The 23,676-nt window shown below is 36.0% G+C and overlaps 12 protein-coding genes across 12 annotated transcripts; 6 read left to right on the top strand and 6 right to left on the bottom strand.

Annotated features, from left to right (window-relative positions):
* Positions 1-20: 20 nt before the first annotated feature.
* Positions 21-869, bottom strand: PXP2 (Pxp2p; the record flags this gene model as incomplete). The annotated part of the gene is made up of 1 exon (XM_003687180.1): positions 21-869. The coding sequence occupies one exon, from the start codon at positions 867-869 to the stop codon at positions 21-23; it is 849 nt and encodes a 282-aa protein (XP_003687228.1).
* Positions 870-1,412: 543 nt separating this feature from the next.
* EDE1 (Ede1p) lies at positions 1,413-5,015 on the bottom strand (the record flags this gene model as incomplete). Its single annotated transcript, XM_003687179.1, has 1 exon — positions 1,413-5,015. The coding sequence occupies one exon, from the start codon at positions 5,013-5,015 to the stop codon at positions 1,413-1,415; it is 3,603 nt and encodes a 1,200-aa protein (XP_003687227.1).
* A 920-nt stretch (positions 5,016-5,935) lies between these two features.
* TPHA0I02910 (uncharacterized protein) lies at positions 5,936-6,421 on the top strand (the record flags this gene model as incomplete). The annotated part of the gene is made up of 1 exon (XM_003687178.1): positions 5,936-6,421. The coding sequence occupies one exon, from the start codon at positions 5,936-5,938 to the stop codon at positions 6,419-6,421; it is 486 nt and encodes a 161-aa protein (XP_003687226.1).
* A 217-nt stretch (positions 6,422-6,638) lies between these two features.
* RSM7 (mitochondrial 37S ribosomal protein uS7m) lies at positions 6,639-7,418 on the bottom strand (the record flags this gene model as incomplete). Its single annotated transcript, XM_003687177.1, has 1 exon — positions 6,639-7,418. One exon carries the CDS (start codon positions 7,416-7,418, stop codon positions 6,639-6,641), a length of 780 nt encoding a protein of 259 aa, XP_003687225.1.
* Positions 7,419-7,788: 370 nt separating this feature from the next.
* PSY4 (Psy4p) lies at positions 7,789-9,063 on the top strand (the record flags this gene model as incomplete). The annotated part of the gene is made up of 1 exon (XM_003687176.1): positions 7,789-9,063. The coding sequence occupies one exon, from the start codon at positions 7,789-7,791 to the stop codon at positions 9,061-9,063; it is 1,275 nt and encodes a 424-aa protein (XP_003687224.1).
* A 217-nt stretch (positions 9,064-9,280) lies between these two features.
* On the bottom strand, positions 9,281-10,651 carry COR1 (ubiquinol--cytochrome-c reductase subunit COR1; the record flags this gene model as incomplete). Its single annotated transcript, XM_003687175.1, has 1 exon — positions 9,281-10,651. The coding sequence occupies one exon, from the start codon at positions 10,649-10,651 to the stop codon at positions 9,281-9,283; it is 1,371 nt and encodes a 456-aa protein (XP_003687223.1).
* Positions 10,652-11,226: 575 nt separating this feature from the next.
* On the bottom strand, positions 11,227-11,700 carry TPHA0I02870 (uncharacterized protein; the record flags this gene model as incomplete). The annotated part of the gene is made up of 1 exon (XM_003687174.1): positions 11,227-11,700. The coding sequence occupies one exon, from the start codon at positions 11,698-11,700 to the stop codon at positions 11,227-11,229; it is 474 nt and encodes a 157-aa protein (XP_003687222.1).
* Positions 11,701-12,140: 440 nt separating this feature from the next.
* ECM13 (Ecm13p) lies at positions 12,141-12,650 on the top strand (the record flags this gene model as incomplete). Its single annotated transcript, XM_003687173.1, has 1 exon — positions 12,141-12,650. The coding sequence occupies one exon, from the start codon at positions 12,141-12,143 to the stop codon at positions 12,648-12,650; it is 510 nt and encodes a 169-aa protein (XP_003687221.1).
* Positions 12,651-13,201: 551 nt separating this feature from the next.
* Positions 13,202-15,037, bottom strand: FUI1 (uridine permease; the record flags this gene model as incomplete). The annotated part of the gene is made up of 1 exon (XM_003687172.1): positions 13,202-15,037. The coding sequence occupies one exon, from the start codon at positions 15,035-15,037 to the stop codon at positions 13,202-13,204; it is 1,836 nt and encodes a 611-aa protein (XP_003687220.1).
* Positions 15,038-16,927: 1,890 nt separating this feature from the next.
* On the top strand, positions 16,928-17,395 carry TPHA0I02840 (uncharacterized protein; the record flags this gene model as incomplete). The annotated part of the gene is made up of 1 exon (XM_003687171.1): positions 16,928-17,395. The coding sequence occupies one exon, from the start codon at positions 16,928-16,930 to the stop codon at positions 17,393-17,395; it is 468 nt and encodes a 155-aa protein (XP_003687219.1).
* Positions 17,396-18,146: 751 nt separating this feature from the next.
* Positions 18,147-19,118, top strand: AIM25 (Aim25p; the record flags this gene model as incomplete). The annotated part of the gene is made up of 1 exon (XM_003687170.1): positions 18,147-19,118. The coding sequence occupies one exon, from the start codon at positions 18,147-18,149 to the stop codon at positions 19,116-19,118; it is 972 nt and encodes a 323-aa protein (XP_003687218.1).
* A 1,021-nt stretch (positions 19,119-20,139) lies between these two features.
* SIP4 (Sip4p) lies at positions 20,140-23,274 on the top strand (the record flags this gene model as incomplete). The annotated part of the gene is made up of 1 exon (XM_003687169.1): positions 20,140-23,274. One exon carries the CDS (start codon positions 20,140-20,142, stop codon positions 23,272-23,274), a length of 3,135 nt encoding a protein of 1,044 aa, XP_003687217.1.
* Positions 23,275-23,676: the final 402 nt, after the last annotated feature.

Raw genomic sequence — 23,676 nt, 5'->3', positions numbered from 1 at the left:
ACACACATATAATCTGTGCATCACAGTTTAACTATCTCAGATTTCCATTTCACACCACAGAACTGTGCGATCATTATAGATAATGATCTTGCTGCTTCCACTGTTTCTTTGTCACAACCAACATTTAGTGCACCTCTCAAATGTCCTTTTAATTGAGGGTTTACGTCTTGAGGAACTAAAGATGCAATTATTATTAAACTTGTTTCAGTTTTCGTTAGTATTTCATCAAATGAAAATAAAGGGCTATAGACGTTGTTAAAAGTGTAATACCACAGATCTGGATAACATGAATTTAAGTCATTCATGACTCTTGGAGACACTTTATCATATATTTCATTCCAGTGAGCCAATCCACGTTCTCTTAGGCGATCCATATTTTCATCTTCATCTTTTACTCTTAAAACTGTATTCTTATATGTTTCTCTTTTGGAGGTACATTGGTCCTTTGGATCAAGATTTTCAACATGTGGGCGTAAAGATGCTGGTGTTGAATTCGATAGATGATGTAGTGAATTAATCGCCTTCGGTAAACCAGCAAGTGGTCCTGTTTTGAGTAAAGTTTCTCTAAATCGTTCCGCTAACCTTTTATCGAAGTTACTAGGATTTCTGTACATTTCATCGATTTCCTCCTTTCGATTCAACTTGTTGTCTAAACATAATTGCACTGCTCTCTGTGCAAATTGGTTCATTGCTTGCATTCCATGTTGCTTATTTTGAAGTAACATTACATAGTGATATAGAATAGGTATTTCCTGTGGTGCATTGCAAACACTGAATGTAACCGCTGCAATTAAGTACCAAGTATTGCTAAGTTTCGGACTAAATCTACTTAATTGAACTAAACGTTGGGGATTTAATATATTAGCCATTGTTTTAGGAATATTAATTCTGCTATTACGCTATTATGCTTGGGGACTAAATATCCTACCTTTGTCTGGATGTTTGACAATTTAAAGTACTTAAAAATCTTGTTACTGCTCCAGTAGTGATTCTTCTAAAAGTCTAAAAGCTTAATGAATTACTAGTTGTTTCGATACTCTTGTTACTATTGCTTTTATGATTCTTATATTTATGTATATTTCACTATATGTCAGACATTAACATTTCATTAAAATTAAGGAGTAAGCGTCCTTTTAACGTTCGAAAATATCTAAATAATGAAAAGCCTTGCCAATAATCAACATTTTAGATCAAAGCAGAGATAGTACAATTTAGTTTGTCATTATTATTTTGCATTTATACTTATATACATTCTATTTTCTTTTATACACAACACCAATTTACTACAACAATTGTGACCTAACAACACGCTTTGGTATAATAATGATTCATAGTTAATTGTTGTTACAAGTTCCCTGAGTTAATTTAGAATTTCGTTTATGCACTGTCTAATAAATAATTAGTAGCAGCATCTAAGTCCCAACCGTTTTTTCTAAGGCAGCTTTAGCTTCCTCTTGAGAAAAACCCATTCCACACAATTCCTCCATAGCTAAAGACTTAGGAGTTGTAGCCAAAGCCCTATCGATTGTTGGTTGAGAATTGTCCATAGTTCTTTGAGTCTCTTGTACAGGTTGTTGATTAGCTGTGTTTGCATTGGAGGTCTGCTTGGCATTACCAAAGCCTGTGAACAGGTCGTCCCATTCATTATTTCCTGGTTGTGCAGCAACATTTGTATCCACTGGTGTTGCAACAGAAGTAGGACCGAAATCAGAAAATGTCGTAAAATCATTATTTTCTAACTCCTGTGACAGGTTATCAGCATCAATGTCTTCGAAAGACTCTGCTGAATGGGTATCTTCCAATACATTGTTAACGTCATTTTCAATATTAGTTTGCTCCAAACCAAGGAAATCGTCATTGAAGGTATCCTTTTCTAGAGCGAATGCTTCATTTTCACCAAGCTCATAAGAGTTGATGAAGTCTTCTCTAGTATCTTGGAAAATATCATCATCATCATCATCATCATCATCATCATCATCTGAAGATACTGCGCCAGTCGTCGCTACAACAGGCTGAACAGAATTTTCAACTGGAGATGGAGCGTCTGGAATCTCCCAATCACCAGGAAGAGGTTCTACTATGGTGGAAGTTGTTTTATGATCTGAAATCTCTTTTTCGACTGGTGTCTTTATTATATGAGACTCATTATTCAAATCCTGTTTACCTAAACTTGAGTTAGCAACAGAATCATCTACAAACTTCGATACTTCCTCGTCATGGCTATTTTGATCCAACATATGTGATGGATTCAAGCCTTTTTCTTTGACATCATTAACTCTTTGAACATAATCTAAATATTGTTGTCTCAAATTATCGTTAGCTTCATCAAATGTGGCTTGTCTCTTTTTCAAATCATTGGACATGATATCCAAACTTGCAACGTGTTGTTGGTATAGACCATCTTGTTCTTGAACTTGAATCAATCTTTCTTGAAGTTGCGATTTTCTGGCTTCAATATCATTCTTTTTCTCTTCCAATTCTTTGAATTTCTTTTCAATAGTTTCATGTTGCGATTCAATAGTCCTTTCATAATCGTCCAATTCCTTTTGTTTAGACTGATATACTGCTAATTTTTCGGTTATAGAAGCTAACTCATGTCCCACACTAGCTGCAGTGAAGGTATCTAACGCTAAGTCTTTGACAGTTGCATCTGCAGATGCCTTTACATCTCTGATTTCAATTTGCTTGGATCTCAATTGCTCTTGTAAAGATTTAGACATGATATTTGAATTGGCTAATTGTTCCTTTAATTCGCTATTTTGTGTTTGAGTTTTAGTTAAATTCTCATCTAATAGTTGAGCATCAGTTTGTAATTGTGTATGAGTAGAAGTAACTTCTTGTAAAGTTGTTTCTAACTGTTCATTTTCAGCCATAATTTGAGCTAGACTTGCTTCTAATTTTTGAGTCTGCATGGAGTTTTGTTCATGAGCAGCACGTAAAGCGTTTATCCTGTTTTCGACCTTTAATTTTGTTTCGTTTAAGGTACGCAATTCCTGGGAAGCTTTATTCTTTTTCTCATTAGTAATAGCAGCTTGCTTACTTAACGAATTAACTTGGTTAGAAAGGTTAGCTAGCTCTGTTGTTGCATTAGATAATTCTAGAGATGATTTTGAATCAGCAAATAAGTCTGAAGATCTCATTAGGTTAGCCGCTCCAATAGCTGCACCACCAACTGCACCACCAACTGCGGCTCCTACAGCACCACCAAATGAACCGAAGTTTGGAACGGTTTTCAAAGATACAGATGGAGCTCTTTGCAGCGAATTTGAAGTGTTTCTAGCTGATACACTTTTGTTTTGAAATTCAGTAAATCCTGGATTAACTGTACTCTGTGGAGTTTGTGCTTGAGTCTGTACTGGAATAGGGACTGGGACAGGTTGCTGAACAGGTTGCTGAACAGATAGTTTTTGAACAGGCTGCACAGGTTGTTGCACAGGTTGTTGCACAGGTTGTTGCACAGGTTGTTGCACAGGTTGTTGCACAGGTTGTTGCACAGGTTGCTGCACATATTGCTGCTGAGTAGGTTGTTGAGCTGACAGTTCATTTTCATCTTCTTCCTTTATAATGCTTTGTCCAAAATTTGATGTTGGTGTGAATTTCTTGAATGGTTGGATTACTGGCTCTTGAGAAACAAAATTTTGTTGTACCTGGGGTTGGCTTTGTGCTCTTACTGGGCTATTAAAGGATTCATTCAATGCCAAAAGGTCGTTCAAAGATCCTGTATTTTGTGTCTCCTGAAGCGGAGCTGATGGTTGCATATGTTGTTGTGGTTGAGTAAGTGGTGCTTGAGCCCGTTGTTGTTCTGGAACATACTGTTGTACAGGTTGTTGTTGTACAGGTTGCTGTTGTTGAATAGGCTGCTGGGCTTGAACTAAGCCCAAGGCTGGAGAACGCAACAATTGATCAGGAATAACATCCGGTAATTCAATACCTGCGTTCTTCTTTTGAATTAAAAACATTGCAATTGCAAATTCAATTTTTGTAAATTCAGTACTGTTGTGTATATCGGCCAAATCCCAGATAGTAGCTAATACATCTTGATTTAATTTAGAAGAAACGAAGAATGGCACCAGTATTTGGGAACTCAGTCTACCTGTTTTAGCTTTATCCAATGAATCGAATAGAGTATCGAACTGCTGTTTCTTTTCTGCAGTAAGTTGCCAGTCAGTTGGAGCACTTGTGAAAGCACCAGAGGATAAACGACTGATTGTAGATTGTCTTTGAAGACCACCACGTGGAAGTTGATTCTGAGTGCTTGTTGGAGAGGTTGCGCTTGGCAATGAATCACCAGTGGAATGAACAGCAAAGCTATTTGTAGTTGGCACTGCTGACACAGATGAATTTAACAATCTTTGCATTGAATCCCATGCTGCCTGAGGGATGGATTGTGGGAATGGGGTGACGGAAGGACTTTTACTGATTGATAAATTTATTAAATGCATTGCCATCAAGAATTCGACTTTAGTGATCGACCCGATATCACTTCTATCACACAATGCCCAGACCCTACCTAATATTTGATTATCCAATGGTGCTTTAACAAAAATTTCTCTAGCGGCGGCACCTGACAAAGTAGCAGCACCATTTGCTGTTCTATCGAATAAAGCGGATAAATTATTAACATCATGTTGTGAGATTGGTGGAATTGGCACGGGTCCACCAGAAGACATAGCAGATACATTACGAGTCATTCCACTGCCAAACGATGCCAATGGAGAAGGTGGAACAGAATACAACTCTTTTGAGATTGGGATATTCTGATTTTTCTCTAAATGTCCCAAAATTCTCAGAGTTGCACTAAATTCATTGAAATTTAAAAAACCTTGTTGATTAACATCTACAGTTGCCCAAACTTGTGATAGAACAGTAGAAGGCAGACCCGACGACGCTAATAACGGTCTAATAGCCTCACCTGTTACGATTCCCAGCTGTTCAGGATCTAATTCACTGAACTTCCTCCCATAGAACTGCTGTTCTTCAGCAGTCAATGGTGTAGACAATACAATCGACGACATGGTAATCGTGTTTGTAGATGTGCAATGATTGGTAAGTTTATTTATGTATATCTATAGGTATTGTCCCTTTTCAAATATAAATGCCAATTTCAATTATGTTTGTCGTTTAATTGAATGAGCACTGACAAACAAAACAATGAGAACAATTCCTTGAATGACAAAACTTCGGAATTGATCAATTAATCAATTGCCCATTGAATCTGAAGTCCCAAACGATTAGTCAAAATGCTTTAATCGCTTACTGTCAACTTAGCAAATTACTTTAATTAATGTAGTAACTGGTAAAAGGGGAAGTGTGAAGTTTGAATGTTGGACGTCAAAATCGAAACTGGTTACTGATTGCCGTGGGAAGTGACGGTGATGGGTTGAAGCTACAAGGACCTACGGAAGGAATACAATGGAAGTTGTCAATAAGTATATATGATTGTATGCTCTGGCACCTATGTTTATAAGCATGGATGTGATCTCTCATGCAAGGTGTCTGATCTGAAGGTATGGGATGTGCCCATTGTTTGAGAACGTTGTTTGCGTTTTTGAAGAGTTAAACGGTGCGATATGGTTGCTTTTGTCGTAGAAGTGTTGTACTCGAGATGAATATTTTGTGCTCTTCCGGAAAGTTGGCTATGTCTGGTGGTTGTTGGAGCTTGGTAAATGTGCATAGTTTCTGGGATGGGTATCTGCTTTTGGTTTAGTTGCACTAGGGAAGGTTTTCGGGAAGAGGACGAGGGTTTCCACGATGATATTACCCGGATATGCTACCCAAATATGAAGGAGGACATCACCAATTCACCATCTCATCGGAAGGAACCACATACAAAGTCTATAAAGACAATGGATGTTAAAATCGGTCGTCGTTTAGTTCTGTTGTCTTGCTGCGTTTTGAACAGTTTCTCCCTAACATCTGACAGCAAATCAAAATAATGACATCGTCTTCGGATGCCCTCGTGACATTCGAGCCTAATGGTATTCCTGTGAGGAAGAAATACCTTATATCACTTTTTAGTCAGTTCTGTCTTCTTTTTTATATCTTAGGCATCGCTGTTAATTCCAAGTTAACTTTCATCACTTCTGATCACGATAAAGTGGCACATTTTACGGTATTTCTTTTGGAATCGTATTTGTTCGTGAAATGTTTCGAAATGAAGATAATCGCAACGTTGAAATGGAAGAAATTCACCAGCCGGGCAAAGGATCAAGAATCATTGAGAGATATCACTTATTCCACTATAATGATAAATAAATATCAGGTGGGGTTTGTCTTTTGTAGTATCGGGGTATCAGTTGGAAGTGAGTTCATGCAATTTATTTTGTCAAGAGGCCGTCGTTCATTCGATCCAATGGATATGGGTTTCAATTTTATGGGTAGTTTATTGGGTTTATCGATCGCATTCTTACAGGAACGTTAGATTATTCGCTTAGCTCCATCATTAATTTTGGTATATTACTATTTCTCACTGTTCAGTTGACATACATACAATACACACTATATACAAATATATAAGGAGAATGCATTTTCGAAAGTGTAATATAAACATTGATTATAACTGGGTTCTACTATGTACACGAAATTATAAAAACTTCAGTTCGAAAAAATGTCTGTTAACTTAGAATATAATAATGATCTCACTTTAGTTTGATGTACGATCTATGCACAATGGCTGTCTTATGTAGTTGGTCTCTTTTCTCAAAACCTGAACTGTTTCCGTCATGGACAGACAATATTTCTTCACCTAGTCTAACAGAAAAATCATTCGATGCCCTCTTATTGGCACCTTCAATTATCCATTTCCAAGCAAGTCTATCTCTTTGCCTCTTATTCAATGGCACAGGAATGACGGCACTTTTGGCCACACCGGTATTGAATGTCTTAACAAGCATCAATGGAGCCAGATCATCTAAGCATTTTTTCAAAATTTCAACTGGATCTTCCCTTGTCTTACAAAATACTATATACAAAGCTTTTGATATAGTCCTCTCAGCCCTCTGTTTCTTACCATCCTTCATAATCATATTTGTAATGTGTGTCAATACCGGGTCCTTCATTTTCATGAACGGTTGTGACTTCACAAGGTCCAATTCTAATAGTTGCTCCTCGGTTGGAATAAAATCCTTATTCATATTGGCTGCTTCTTGAGCAATATCAATTTTAGATTGACCAGGAGGTGATAAAGAATGTTCTGGCAAATATTCTGTTTGCGAGAATTCTTCCTTTAATGTACTCAATGTTTTTAACCAACCGTCGACATCTTCATCTGACATATTAATAGGAGGTTTAACTTTGGCTTCTACCTTACCACTTTCAAATCTTTTGGATAAGCATATCTGAGTTCCAATTTTTGATACATTTAATAGCCTACCATTTAGGCATTTAAGAGGTGCACTTGATACTTTCAAACGTAACATCCTCAAGATATGTGTAGAATCGCTGAATAATTCTAAAGGCTATAATGATGAAATTACATTTTAAAACACAATATAAAAACTAAACTAACATTAAAAAAGGACCACTTATATATATTCATTGTTCTTATTCTTGTTCTTTTCAATTTTTCATATCTAAGATTTCAATGTCAACGCATACGCCAAACGTTACTTTATAAAATAATAATAACCTTTCAATAACATTTTTACATAAAAGTTGTATGCTACCATTATCAGCTAATTAATATTTTTAATTACATTAGGAAACACATAAGGGTTATTTATTATTCTGGTTTATATTGATTGTTATATGGTGGATAAGACCAAAATAAAACGCACCACAATATAGATTATGTCGGTTAAATCAGATGGATTGCTCGATGACGTTGGTGTTAATATGATGGGAATCAAATCTGCAAATCTATACAAACTATTAAATACCATTGTAGATAAAAAAGACGTAACTATTTTAACTGTAACCGATCCAAAAGATCTTTTCCCAGATTTGATCTATCATTTAACTACAGTGATACCGAATGAATTATTTCGTAGTCCACCTACAGCTTTTGTAGATAAAGCAATGAAACAATTGGAAGACATTGGAGAATATTTAAAGAAAAAATTTATGGAAAAGTCAGAATATCCATTCACTATTGTAAGGATTTGTGAATTATGTTATGATCCATTTAAATATTACAAAGTTTTTGAATTGGAAAAATTCACAAGAGCAATCACAAGATGTTGCTATGTGACATCGTATTGGAACACTAGGGGTAGTAGTAGAGTGAATGAAATTGTATTGCATGATGAGAGCAATAAAAAAGAAATAACAGATGATGTTGCTTTAACAAAAATACCATGGATTACTAAGAGTATGGAAGAAAAATTGATCCCATTCGCAAAATGCATAGATGAAATAATGAGCATAAATCTTGGATTTGATGATGATGAAGAAGATGATGATATTGACATCGAAACAGACAAAAATAATTATAGTGATCCTCGACAAAACATGAACATGAATTCGGATGATATAATGATAGAAGAATACTATGAAGAAGAAGATGGAAAATATGATGACCTGGGAGATGACAGAAAGGATGTGGATGAAGATGAAGATGAAGATGAAGATGACTTTGACTATGTTGAAAAACCTGAAGACGAAGAGGAATATGACGATGATAATGTAGATGAAGAGGAAGAAAGGGAGTACAATGACGCTAATGATAGCAATGAAGCAGATGAGAATGAAATTGAAAATAGAGATGATAATAACGAATTTCAAGACATGAAGGTGTCTTCTTATAAGAGAAGAACGACTGAGGTAGATGATTTTGATTACAAAAACGAGTCAGATGGTTCTTTAGAAGAACAAAGCATTACGCCAAAAAAATTGAGACAGTATAATATGATAATGAGCACATCACCTATGATGAGTGTGAATGCTCGAGGTACAAACATACCTAATGTAAACATTGAAGAAAAAAACATTCTTGTATCGCCGGATTCTCTTCAATTGAGTGATAAAGATGAACTTACGATATCTAAAAAGAAGGAATACATTGATAATTATGACAATTCGAATAAAAATGATAGCCCACTAACAAGTAAAGTGAGAAAAGCCTAAGTTTCTAAAACTATAGTTATAGTTTATAATAGAATAAATAAATAATCATATAAAAATATAGGAAATATATATCTGGTAAATAAATTTTGGTAGTTGAATTGTTTTGTTATAAACAAGTTGAGAATATGAAAAAAAAGTGATTTTAATAAGAATATAATATATAACACTTTATGATGATGGAATATCAGAAAAGGTGAATACCATTATAGTGGTTAACTTACCATCTCATCATAGACATATCGTTTCTGATTCTCATGTAATCCAATAGACCTTCGATTTGTCCCGAACCAGCAATAGCAACATCTTGATCCCATAATCTCTTTGAAGCCCAGTTTTTAATATCCTTAACGGTGATTTTGTCAATTAAAGCGAATTGTTCTGCTAAGGTTGGTCTGATGTTTCCATTCAAGGCTTGATAACCTAATTCTGAGACAATTTGTGTGACATTTGGATTAGATTCCAAGTTGGATGCTAATTTCAATTTCAATAATTGCTTACCACGGGCCAGTTCAGTTTCAGTGATGGAAATAGTTAATCTATTCCATTGTTTTAAAGTGAAATGGACAACTTCGTCAATGCTATTGAATTCCGATGTAACTGCCCTGAAACCCCATAAACCGGAGTCTTTGTAAGACAATGAAAAATGATCATACATTTCTGCGATATTATATTCTTGGAATTGATCAATTAATTTAACACCTTGTAATCTTGATTTTGGTTCAAGAGCGTTATAAGAACCGAAAATTTCAGCGGCAACCTGTGAAGTCAAATAATCTGGAGACCTGATGGATTCACCTTCAACAGCAATGGCGAAATAAGCTTTTGGCAAAGTATCGTCTCTTAATCTTACTTCTGACCCTAAGAAAGTTGATTTTGGTAAAGTTGGCTTATGTTCATTTGATAGTTTGAAATTTTTGGATTCTAATAATTCGATGAAGTCGTTGTGTTGAATATTACCTTCATTCACGACAATGACGTTTGTGTTGTTGTAGTTAACGGATGCAAACTCTTTCAAATCATCAGTGACTAAACTTTGCACGGATTCCATAGTACCTCTTTTTGGTAAAGATAAAGGAGTATTTTGGAAAGCGGTAGAGTGTAAATGTTCCATGACTCTTTCTTGTTGGAATTTGTTCTTATTTTCTAATTTGTACAGTTCCTCGGTAATCAAAGTCTTTGATTGATCGAAATCTGATTGATTAACGTTTTGAGTAGTTTCGGCAAATGATGTGTTCAAACAGTCTAAAGCCTTTGCAAGATTAGCAGAGCCTGCGGAAGTGACTAAGAACGATTGGTATTCTCTGTCGACTAAGGAATCCAATTTGAAACCTTGTTTAACTGCATCTGCATTGACTTTCTTATTGTGTCTTGAGAAAAGAGACGAACAGACATGGCTGACACCGTTATTGTATGGGTTTTCAGCGGAGGACCCGGAGCCAAAGACCAAACCTGTTGTGTTGTGAGCAACGTTAGGGTTGTATCTTGTGACAACAGAGACACCGTTTGATAGTTCGGTGACTTCTGGTCTTGTAGACAGGAATCTTCTTAGGATACCATTTTTGACCAAGTTATTTGAGTTTCTTAGCATTGTGAGGTGAAGTATGTATGTGTATGGCGAGATGAGTATAGTAGTGAGTGTACAGTGGTTGTGCTGCTTCTGAACAAAACAGAGGATCCAATATATATAGTTGTGAGTACTGTTGACCTAATCTTTATATCAGACGAAAGAAACAAGAATACCCAAGCTCGTGCACACACACTGGCATAAAAGTGTTATTAGCACTAGCAAATAATTTGTTAGTGCTAATAATTTTTCATTCCATTGGACACAGGAGATAAAGGAGAGAGGGAACCGTCAGAAACTTAACGGTTTACAGGCTCTCGAGATCTCTCCAAACCACGCTCTCTCTTTCGGGAGCCTTTCAGCAAAACATGGGAAAGACGAATCACACAATACAGCGCGTGCTTACCCGCTCTCCCAACACTTACGCATAAGTACCTGCAACGAGAAGTGTCATTAGACATCAACAATTGACCAATGCAAGGGCGTTTCGGTGATATCGTTAATTGGCGTGTTGGCCGGCAGTCGGCCCGGCCATCTCGTTACGGGCGACGAACGAATCAGCAACCAGAAATTCAAATTGGCGGCGAGACGGGTTTTTTTCAGTCTGCTTGCCGGCACGTGATGACAATAGTTGTGTTGTTCGGGTAACGTGTCAGCACGTGACATTTTTTCCCCCCCCCTACTGTGCGCGGCAATTGCGATGAGTCGGCGTTCATTTCACACACACGGTCTCGACAAGCCACCGTCGGTGTGTTCTCCGCATTTAATTTTTCTGTTAATTCCGTTTCTGATGCCACGCAAAGCACACATGCTGCCTCTCCCTGAATAGCATTCTTCTGCCGGATCGGCTCTTGCAACGAGGTACGGCAGCAACCCCCCACCGCCACCCCCACCATATTTACCCACTCTAATGTGTCAGTCACTCGAAATTTCGCATTCCCGACAACGGATTTCCCTAACTCATACACTGATTCGATGACCTTTAACACTATTTTTGTTTCTTTCTGATTCGTTACCATAGTCAAATGACCTGATACATTTATTAGACCTTCTCCAATTTGTGGTAACCCCATACTAATTAATCTCGAGAACAATCAATGTTTATGCATACTATATATATGACATGCATAAACTCCTATATTTCAATCCCATCTCCTACTGATAGATCTCTTGCATACGTTTTTAGACTCTTTTAATTAAGAACAACGGACTTATTAGAAATTATATTCCCATTGTCGGTATTCAAGTTAATGCAATGACACTTATTTCAATTTGTATATAAGCGTATTGCTGTTCTATCCATTTGTGAAAATATATATTTATTGCATCCTTGGCTTTATACCTCTACTTATTTGTTTCCGTGGCTTGATTAATCGAATAACAATAAGTAAAGGCAAATAACACTTATACTTATATACTACTATCGCAACCACCACCACCACCACTACTTTAGTTTACATAGATTTTACATATATCTATCTGTTTTTTATTTGTCTGAAGAATAAGAATAAATATGGATTCAGATTTAGATATAAGACAATGTTATGCTATGGCTTCATTGGCTAGAACGAAATTGTTCAATGCCGGAAGACAAATGTACAATTTGAAGACTTCTCGAAGAAGAGATATTCAATTACGTGTAGTCATTGGACACGCAAATTTATTGGATTCTGTAATGGATAAAATTTGTTTATATAATTCAAGCCCAATGCCTATCCATTATCAATCTGCAACGGCAATTGACAATGATGATGATAATGTAAATGCTCCTCCTTCAGTTTCTGACACTTCGGATGACTATGACGACAGTGACGAAAGCGAAGATAGCGATTTAGATTATGATGAATTAGATATCTTCAGTGATGAAGAAGACAATGAGTATGTACTTGACAGTGCTAACAAAATTGAATTGCAATTATCAAGATCAAATTCAGAATCAAATGATTTGGCAGATATGAGAATGCCATCATTTGTAATGAGTCAAAATTTACAATTGCCTGTGTTTAAAACAATCGGAGTGTGATAATCACTAGAAGCACATGCATGCACATACCTATATGTATATATGACAATAACGAAACAAGAACTCTTTTAATGACCCTACTTCATTCTCAATTTAGTCACTACATTGTAGCAGACTTTAATAATATATTCTTAAGCAAACAAGCCCCCATCCCCCTCCCAACTGTGTCACGTTGATTCTGTGACACTACTGTAACTGAAAAAACATGGAGATTGTAAATATTTATTTATTTAACACTTTTTAAGTTCACGTATATTTTAATGACATAATAATATTCCAAGAACAAAATAAACGGAACGCAATGTAATGATAGTAATGAAAATATATTTGGGTATGACTATAAATATTACTATATATGCAAATGAAACTATCTAGATTTTTAGATCACGATCTTATGATTGTCAAAATAAAAGAATAAATAATGAGATATAGATATGCAAAGGTAAAAAGAATTAAAACCACGACATCATTCAAATCATGCAGATTACAAAATTAATGGATAAGAATGTAACATCGTGGTTCTCCTCATAAATGATAAAGAACGAATTTCATCAGACACTCTGTCTGACTTCAACATTTTCGTCACCGAATTTTTCGTATGAAGCTCTGGTTTCAGTGAAATTTTCAACTTCAATCCAACTTTCGTACCATACTCTGTCGGTGATCTTAGCATTGTTTGGAACACCTTTAATTGGGAAGTAGTAAACTAAAATAATGTATACTAGAGCAGAAACAAAGTAACCAATGAAATAGTTTAAGTAGTAAACTTTCATGGCACCTTCTGGAACAGATATTTCCAATGAACCAATGAACCCGGTGAAATTTGGAACAATACCAGCAATGTACGCAACAACAGCTCTCCAATTAGTACCATATTTGTTATACATGTAGAAGGAGTCCATTCTGTTAGTGTAACAATGGTAAACATTGATGTAACCCTTTCTGACAATGAAATAATCAGCGAATTGCACACCAGCAATAGCAGATAAGAAAACGGCATATGCACTTAAAGCAGTAGTGAACTTAGAAGATGAAGCCATTAGATCCCATGGACAGATACATAGGGCCAAAGCAGCACAAATGTAAGAACCTCTTCTAATGTTAATGAATTTTGGGAACAAAGCTGTCATATCTGTACCAGCTGGAATTGCATTACCAGCTAAATTGGAGGATAATTGATCGAAAGCAAAAACAAAGGAAATTAAAAAGACACCAGCTCTGTTACCTTTGTTGAAGTTATCTAAGTAACGGTCTAAAACGTCTAAAGGACTCCAGTAGTTAATACCGTACATATTGTAGGCAGCACTTGTGGTTAAGATACCAATCAAGGAGATGATTGCGTAACATAATGGCAAAGCAATGAATTGAGAATACGTAGATGATTTTGGCGATTTGGCGAAACGAGAGAAATCAGCAGCATTTAAAATCAATGTGGAAAAGTTATCCAAGGCACTCATTATGGATCTGATAACAGCCCAGGCAGTTGCAGATTTAGATAGAGCTGATCCACCGGTTAAGTTACCAAATGCTAACTTACCATCAGCTTTGATCAAAGTCCAAATCAAGAATGCAAAAGCAGCGATTGGAGCCAATACTGCTTTGACAGCAAAGACATGACGTAGCTTGTGAGGTGGAAACCATAAGAAAGGCAAGCCAACGATCCAAAATAGCATGAAACACATGAATTGGTAGTTATTTAAGTTTGGATCTTGGATGTGGTCACCTAACCTTTGTGGTAGATCGTTACCGAAGATTGTTCTTAGCATCAATTGAACACATTCACCTCCTAACCAAGCTAGAGTAGAGAACCAAACACAAGCCATGACAACTCTATTCAAAACGACCCAAATGGCGAAATATGGACCATAGGAAATACGAGAAGCGATTGGGAAAGAGATGTGGTACATGTTACCGACACGAGAACCAGCGACCAAAAAGATAGCGACGAAGAAATAACCAACCCAGATACAAATCCAAGTTTGCCACCAGTTTAAACCTAGTTGTAAACCAGTGGCCGAAATTTGCCATGTGTTAACGTTGAAAGAACCGGATATCCAAAAGTAGATATATTGTCTCCATGTCCAGACTCTACGTTCGGCTTCAACCGGACGAAGATCGTCATTGTATAAGTAAGTTTCCACGATACCTTGTTCACCATTTGGACCTTTAACGGATAAATACTCTATAGCTTTATGAAACCAACCTGATGCATCATTGTCGTAAACTTTGTCAATGGATTCTTGTTCAGATACCGTTTCCGTAATGAAATCATCACCGATCGATTTAGAGGTTAAAATGATATCATCATCTTTATTCAAAGAGTAGCCAGTAGCTTTGTCTTTGCTCATGCTGGATACAGATTGACTATCCGATGAGAATTGATGCATTGTAATGAGTATTTATATACGAGTTGATGGCTGAGACTGGAGGGAGAGACCAATCCGGTATCAATGGTTGCTTCTGTTGGTTGAATCTATATGTAAGCTAAGAATGGTTTCATACAAAGAAGGCAAAAAAAGAGAGAAGAACAAGGCTTAACAGATAGACATAGCATAAAGAATGGTTTTTTGTGATAAGAAATTGATTTATAGCGAAACAGATACACATGAGATTAGGTGAGATAAGAGAAATATATTTAAATCAATTACAAAATGGTCTGGTATTTATAGTTCCGTTGGAGAAAAGAAAATTTTTCAAATCAGATAAGAATCCAAATGAAAACTAGGACAAATAGTGATTGTTAAAGCCATCGCCTATTGTGAAGAGATTTTTTGCTTTGCTCTTACAATCACATTTAAGACATACATAATTTTTATTGATGAACAGAAACGACTATGAAAAAAGAAAGAAACAGCCATAGTGAAATAATGAATATAACTTCGAAACTTGATTTGAATAGTTAGGGCATTGAAATTTTTTTTTCGATATTTGATATTCTCTTCTGGTATTGAATAGGGAAACCAGAATGTAGATGATATCCTAATAAAGTGCCAGAGTATGTTAGTACCGAAATGGAATAACAAGATCGAATAAACTGTTCGAAGTATGTGCGCTTGTTTCATTGCTTTTTTGGATATTGGTTACGACAACAGCAGGGTAAAGCGTCATTATCCAGGGTAAGCACGCATAACAGGGCGCTTCCAGAATTGGAAAACTACTTCCAAAAGCGGCGTTTTTGTTATTTCATTTCGAAACAACATGCGGAGAAAGATATGCGCGCGCCAACAGGCCTTGCTTTCCGTGAAAAGAGAGACAGAGAGAGAATGCAGTAATTCCAAGTGAGAAACTTGCACGTATTTCGTTGAAAGTGATCTTGTACCACCACACGACAAGGTGTTGAAGTATTATTGAGATCGATCGATCGGGAACTTGTCATGTTATCAATGTTTTATCCGGTGGAGATAAATCAAAACCACGACAAATAGTATTTTAGTAACGGACATTTGTCATAATTTGTACGGAAATGTCATAATTATTTTTAAGTGTGGATACATATATTTTGTTATATTGTTAATTGTCAGTATTTACGAAAACGATTCGATACCATCAGGAAATAACAATAAAAAAGCTAAGATGAATGACCATTTACACTCACGTGACTAGGGTTCCATGGATTGTTCCATTCTGTTCTTTTTCGTTAACCCGCGTTTCACTCAATTATCCTAATTTGTATCTGGGTGGTTCAGCCCCGACCGGGTCTCCATACTGCACACTTCATCACGAAACACGACACTGAAACTCTCCGTTGTCCGAAAAATTACTGCACGCCAGCCTAAGAGATGGGAAAGTTAACGGCCCGAATTCGGCATTATAGACGGGCTGGTTTGCTCATTCAGTGATAATAAGGGGGGTATCAAATGCTCAAAAAAGCGCCTCCCCATCAAACAACATGTCATGTGCGTTTTCTTAGCTGATTTGCTTGTTCTCGTGAGGAATGAAATTAGAAATGAATTGGAAATGTATACCACACACTGTATACTGTGTAAATCTCCCCTACTTACATATCCATTCATTCGCAGGTATTCCTGCATACACTAACTTCTTAGTATGTTTAAGTGATTCTATTATATCATATCATATTAGAACACCTATATAAAGGGAACAATAATATAAAATATTCTTTTAATTTTCCTCTGACAGCTTTTTCATTTTTGCCGTTATTTTCTTTGTTTTAAAACTATATGATCAAGCGTATTGTTATTATATAGATATATTATCCAACACGCTGCCATAAGGAAGATTTTAATTCTAAACAAATAAGTTCAGTTATACACAAAATGGTCAAAGCTGTTGCTATTTTAAAGGGTGATACCGAGGTTTCCGGTATAGTTTACTTCGAACAAAAGTCTGAAGATGAGCCTACTACCGTGACTTACGAAATTACCGGCAATACTCCAAACTCTGAACGTGGTTTCCACGTCCACGAATTCGGTGACGTCACTAACGGTTGTACTTCTGCTGGTGCACATTTTAACCCATTCAACAAGACTCATGGTCATCCAAACTCTGAAGACAGACACGTCGGTGACATGGGTAACATCAAGGCCGATGCCAAAGGTGTCGCCAAGGGTGCCTTCACCGACAAGCTGGTCAAGTTGATCGGCCCAACCTCTGTTATTGGTAGATCCGTCGTTGTTCACTCCGGCACCGATGATTATGGTTTGGGTGGTCACGCAGACTCCTTAACAACCGGTAATGCTGGTGGTAGAAACGCCTGCGGTGTTATTGGTGTCACTAACGCTTAACTATATTCTGCACTGTGAAGATTAAGAAAACACACACTTTAGCTCAATGCTACAAATGAAACAAAATTTGCACATGTACATAAATCAATAAATATGTGTATATACGCAAATACATATCGATTCGCTTAAAGAGACGCATGTAGTGCAATTGTAATGGTCTTTTTGTCTCCATCGTATCCAAACATCTCACGTTAATTCGAGGTTGGATGTCTTGTATCATTATTTCTTGTTCAGTTGAATGCAAGTGCCATTGAGTGGCGGCTATTTTCAATTGAAAAATACTGGCGTCCCTGATACAAGGGCATAGTAACTACTCCCAGGTGGCAAGCTTAACTATCTTAACATTCCAATTCTAATTGAGTTCTATAACACCCGTAAATTTTCGCATGCTAGGAGAGGTCATTGAAAAACCATCTACTGTGCCACATTTCTTGATAAGGAGGAATATGCCAAATAAGAACATACAGTTATACAAACGTGGTCCCTTGAACACATTGCCTTCCTCATATCCATTCCAACGACTTCTTGTGCCTTGCATCTGCTGCATAACTAGGCTTTTCAGATTCGGTAGTGAGTCGGGAGGTTAAGTAGGCTCTTCAAGTTTGATAGTGGGCAGCTAGGTGGCACCTTGCCAATTTTCGCGCAGCGAGATTAAAATATAAGGCTTCTAGAAAAAAAAAGCTTAGTCGCTGCATAGAAATATTTCAGAATCTTCGTTGACACATGTCATGATGACAACTTAACGAAACGTATGAAAACCAGCAGAGTTGAAATGTTTATATGTAATAGGATACCTCTTCTGGTTAGGAGGTCCCTCTCCACAACGCACCTGGTTAAACAAGCCGTGGGTAATCCGTCATTCAGAAGAAGACCGTCGCACGATCACAAAAATAGAATATCATACACAAACTACAGTGATGTCAGCACAGAGAAAGCTTCGATATTGTCCAGCACTCCTGTTGCTACTTCCATCTTAAACGAACCTACTATTATAATCGAGAGACAGATCGAAGTGATGAACATTGTTGTCGGTTTTGAGCAAGCGAATAAATATAAGATTATGGACGTTCGTGGTAATGCATTGGGACGTATTGAAGAACGTGACTATTCAATCGGTAAAGCTGCATTGAGACAATTGTCTAAACTTCATAGACCGTTCACCGTTGATGTATTTGACAACTATAATAATGTGATATTGACTATCAAGAGACCATTTTCATGGGTGAATTCACATATACAAGCCATATTGCCAAATGAGGAAACAGGACAATTTGATGAAGGAAGTCAAGTTGTTGGCGAATCAGTTCAAAAATGGCATGCTTGGCGACGTAAATACGAATTATTTGCGAACACAAGAGATGAGGAACAGACAAGTTCTGATCCATACTTCAAACAATTTGGTGTTATCGATGCACCATTCTTATCATTCGAATTCGCTGTACGCGATAAAAACAATAAAATAATAGGTGGAGTTGATAGAAATTGGGTAGGTATTGGCAGAGAATTATTCACCGACACAGGCATTTATATAGTAAGATTCGACTCAACAAGATCATTTGAAAACATATATCCTCCAGAAACATTATCCACGAATGTCATGACTCTTGATGAAAGAGCAGTACTATTAGCGAATGCAATTTCAATTGATTTCGACTATTTCTCTAGACATTCTAGATCAACTGGAGGAGGATTACTTACTTTCGGAGGAGATGGATATGAATAATCGTAAGTGACGAAGAAACCCGAGTGTCGGCATTTACACGAATACATTTAAACAACTTATATATTAGACAATATTAACAACCAGGAAATCCCTGTAAATATAAATCACTTAATAAGAATACAATCGTACGTATACATACCTACACATATATATAGATACGAGTCTGTATATTAGCGACACCTTTTCACTCTATGCACTGCACTATTCCGGTTAAGTTCCTGCCCTTGTCAAGCATTGCCCGCCTTTGCCTTTTCTTTTCTTTTCGTGTTCGAATCCACGAAAAATATAGAATGCGGAGAAGTAATTTCCGTGCCGCACTACTAATGAAACCCCCGCATGCAAGCGACCATTGATAATCCCAAAAGTCAATTTCTTCCCCAGACGCACACTCAATACCTCCTCGAATTGTCTCCCTTGGTAATATGCTTCTTGTTCGCAATGATCATTCTTTTTTTCATCTGGAATTACGAAGAAGTTCCAGTCGTAATAGTAACGAAGGGGCTGAGCAAAGTGCAGGTCATTTCTATAACCTCCACGCTACACTCCCCCCTTGGAAACTGAACCGCAATACGTTTCTGTGCAGTGATACCAGAGCTGATGAGAAGATAGTCATTCAATTAGAGCAATGACTCTTTTTACTTATATTTTGGTAATTTAGGTTCTCGATATGAATGTCTGGGGGAGACGGAAGTGTTGCACTGTGGTTGTTTATTAAGGTAACCTTTTTATTTATGATCTTATTGGCTGGAAAGTTAATTATTGTTTTTCACATTTTATTTAAGGACAACGGAAATGAAACATTAAAGGAACGTTCAGCAGTTCAACAGATCCTTTCCCTCCTATTTCTGTTTCTGTGTTGTCCCCTAATTTCTTTGGTTGTTTCTGTTTTTATATTTGTTTCGGCGGCTAAATCTGTTTGCTTTTGTGTAAATGAAAGCGATCACAAATAATTTAAAACAAAGATAATACACATTCATTCATACGCACGTTCACATACACACACACACACATATATTTAATAATGCCACGGTTAGCTTCTACGAGAGAAACAACAAAATTACAAGTCGAGGTGAAAAATAGAAAGAAAAGAAAGTATGGCAATAGAAATAATTCAGTAGCTCCACGGGCGCTAGTTCCCGTCCCAGATCAACATAGCTTGAAGGAGAAGCCAGTAGGCAATCAACATGACGATTTTCATGGTATGAAGGACTCTCTGAAACTCGGTAATGAACATTATGATAACGACATTAATATTCGTTTATCACAGGCTTGTGATAGGTGTAGACTAAAGAAAATAAAGTGCGACGGTTTAAAACCAAGTTGTACTCACTGCTCAAAAATTAAGTTTGCTTGTAAAACAAGTGATAGGCTAACAAGAAGAGGCTTCCCCAAAGGCTATACTGAAATGCTAGAAAGACAAGTGATTGAATTACAACATAAATTGAAACTTTTGGAAACACAGTCCCCATCAATCGAAGGTAATACCAGTTCTGTTCAGAACAAAAAATTAATAGAAAATTGTTGTAGTGACAACAGCACTGCTCAATCGTCTACCCTTGAAACAGAGAAAAATTTAATAGATAGAAGTGAATTTTGGGACGTAATAATAAAAGATTCCTTATATTCAGCCGAAACTTTGTTAAATGAAAAGTTTACTAAAAACTTTATTGATAAAGAATGGTTGGTTGATTTTCAATTATCCATATTAATCTCGAATTTACAATTAAATCCACAATATAACTATTTGCCAAATTTTTTAATTAACAAAGCAAATACGAATCTAGCACAATTAAAAGAACTGATAGATTTATCAATTAATAATTTCACTGTCATTCAAAACTCAATCTTACCACTACTATATTCCAATGATGATTTGGTTGAAGTTTCAAATTTGACAAATAATACAATAAATAAAAACCCAATAAATATAATGATTATTTGCTATATTATTCAATTAAATTGGAGTTGTTTTGATAAATTTAAATTATTTGAAGTCACAAAAACTGTAATAATTAATAACTACTATCATTTCAAGGATGTTAATAAACAAAATCAAAATATTAAGATTTTGAATTTATTGAATCTATCTATTTATTATTATATGTCAGTGATTGATTCAAATAATTTATCAATTATCAATGATTTATTCAATATAACAACTGTTTTCATCAATGATGCATTGAAAACTTCGAATTTTATCAACAAAGACCAAATCAAAAATAAACCAATGAAAAAATCGTTAGATAATGATATTTATGCCAATTATTCCATTGCGAACAGAAATGAATTAATAAAAAATAGAAGTATTTCAATTACTTGTTATAAATTTCTGTTAAAATGGTGGAATCTTTTGCATAAGAAGGATATCAGACTGATTGCAAATCTAAATACAGAATATGACTCTGATCTTCTACTGGGAATATATGATGAAAAATTAAATTTATTTAAAATATTAAATGAATTCGTTTCAATTGTGTCCACTAACATCATGTTGCCTAATGAACAACTATCTATTCATTTCCAAGATTATGAAAATGTTTTGATTAAAAAAAATCTCTATTTTAATAATAACGAGAATTTCTTAGAGAAGACCTTAACAACAGATGAATGCAAAAGTTTACAAATGACATTATATTATCTGATATTGCAGGCAGTATTGATAAATCCAGCAACAAACAATTCTTTATATACAGCATCGAAGAATAACTATAAAACAAAATACCCCAAGAAGAATCAAAATATTACGATCAATGATAATTCAACGTTAATCCAAGATCAGTCGAAGGTTGAAAACAGTTTCCAAATCTTATTAAAATACCATAGTTTTTTGACCAATGGAAACTTTTCCCTGAAAGATCAACCGCAACAATTCTATGTCAAGTATTTTTTACCTTGTCAAAATACAGAAATCATAAGGTTTTCTCTTCTGCATTTAAACAGCTGGTCTGTAACCAATACGAAAAAATTCGATGGTGATTTGACATTGCCAGAAAATTGGAATCTATTAAGATATAAAACATTTTTAACAAGATTCTGCACACTTTGGTTTTTTGATGACATGAAAAATGTATTATTAGTTGAATTACAAAATAATTTCAAATTTGATTTAAGTTTGAAATTGAAATTGAGCAACACAAATTTGAACAAATACAATAAATTAGGTTACTTGCAATCTGTCTCGAATTTTAACGACACAAATAAAATAGGCAATGGTTACAATTTTTCTTTTTTCTTTGGTGGAAGAACTAATCTATTAAAATGCAATTCAGATGCAATAATGGATCAATTTGATATGTTTACAGATAATAATATTGTAGATCCTACCAACACCAATCCCGATCTAGAATATGTAGCTACTGAAGGAAATATAGGGAGGAACCAAAATATTGCCAATGCAGAACATGCGCCTAGTATGAGAGATCATCTCGAAAATTGCAAGCCTAACATTGTTGATAATACTGGATTTTATCAGCCTTTGTTTGAATCATTTTCGTTGAAGTCATTAACTCAACTTGACGGAAATAACAACTTGGTTGATGTCGGTAAATACTCTTCTGAATTTCTACTTAATCAAGAGGAAACCGACGACGGTTACGCGGAAGATGATGACGAGGATGACTTTACAAACGACAATTTACAACCGCTAGAAATTCCATTTGTACACAAGCGTCATAAGTCACTTTTCCAGTCCAGATATGACCGCTCGCCCGCAACTTTAATAAAGACAAAGGAGTACATGAATAAAAATAAAGTTGCGAAGAACAATCAAAGTTCCATGACTAGCAACGTCAGTGCAATCATACTGCCTGGGAATGCACAAACCCTTCAAGATAACCAAGTAAAACTTGATCATATGATCTTGAACAATTCTTTAAAGCCAGTCTCTCACGAGCCATTATCTCCTAGTGCAGTCAATTGCAGACCAGAGGCCACTGAAGACTCCAAACCGGATGAAAGAGATAACACTACCGCAAAATATAAAACTGATGGAGCTTCGTCGTTGAATGGCCACAAAGCACAAAACTTGCTACAGAGTCCCAACAAGACCCCAAGTTTCAACAATTTCAACTTCATAGAGACGACAAGATCCTTTTCTGACATGTTGTTTTTAAAATCCAATTCTCAATTGAACCTCTTAAAGAAAATACAAGATTGATAACCAGAACTGTATCAATGATGAACTGCATCCAACCCTCTCATTTACTACAATATATCCTAAACACACATACATATATACACATACATATAGGTTATATTATATTATATTTACTATCATCATCTACTATTACCCGTCCCTTCCAGTCTCCGACATCTGTAACACCTTAGAGACACATTCATTTTACCCGGACCAGCCACCATGTTAGGGTTTCATTAACCGTGTGCACATGCGCTTGCAAACCCTATTCTTCCTCTTGTCACATACCCCTAACACCGCACCGCCCTTCCCACGGAAACCTAAGCAAACTATGAGTCAGAAACCGTCAAAATAGGTGTCTTGCACGGCATTTTCTTTGCGGTTTCCTGTTTCGGTCAAACTTTTTTTCGAAGAAAAGTGTGA

Source organism: Tetrapisispora phaffii, chromosome 9, assembly GCF_000236905.1.
Source record: "Tetrapisispora phaffii CBS 4417 chromosome 9, complete genome".
Lineage (NCBI taxonomy): Eukaryota > Fungi > Ascomycota > Saccharomycetes > Saccharomycetales > Saccharomycetaceae > Tetrapisispora > Tetrapisispora phaffii.
The sequence above is the reverse complement of the archived record's forward strand: the minus strand, read 5'-3'. Positions and strand labels throughout refer to the sequence as shown.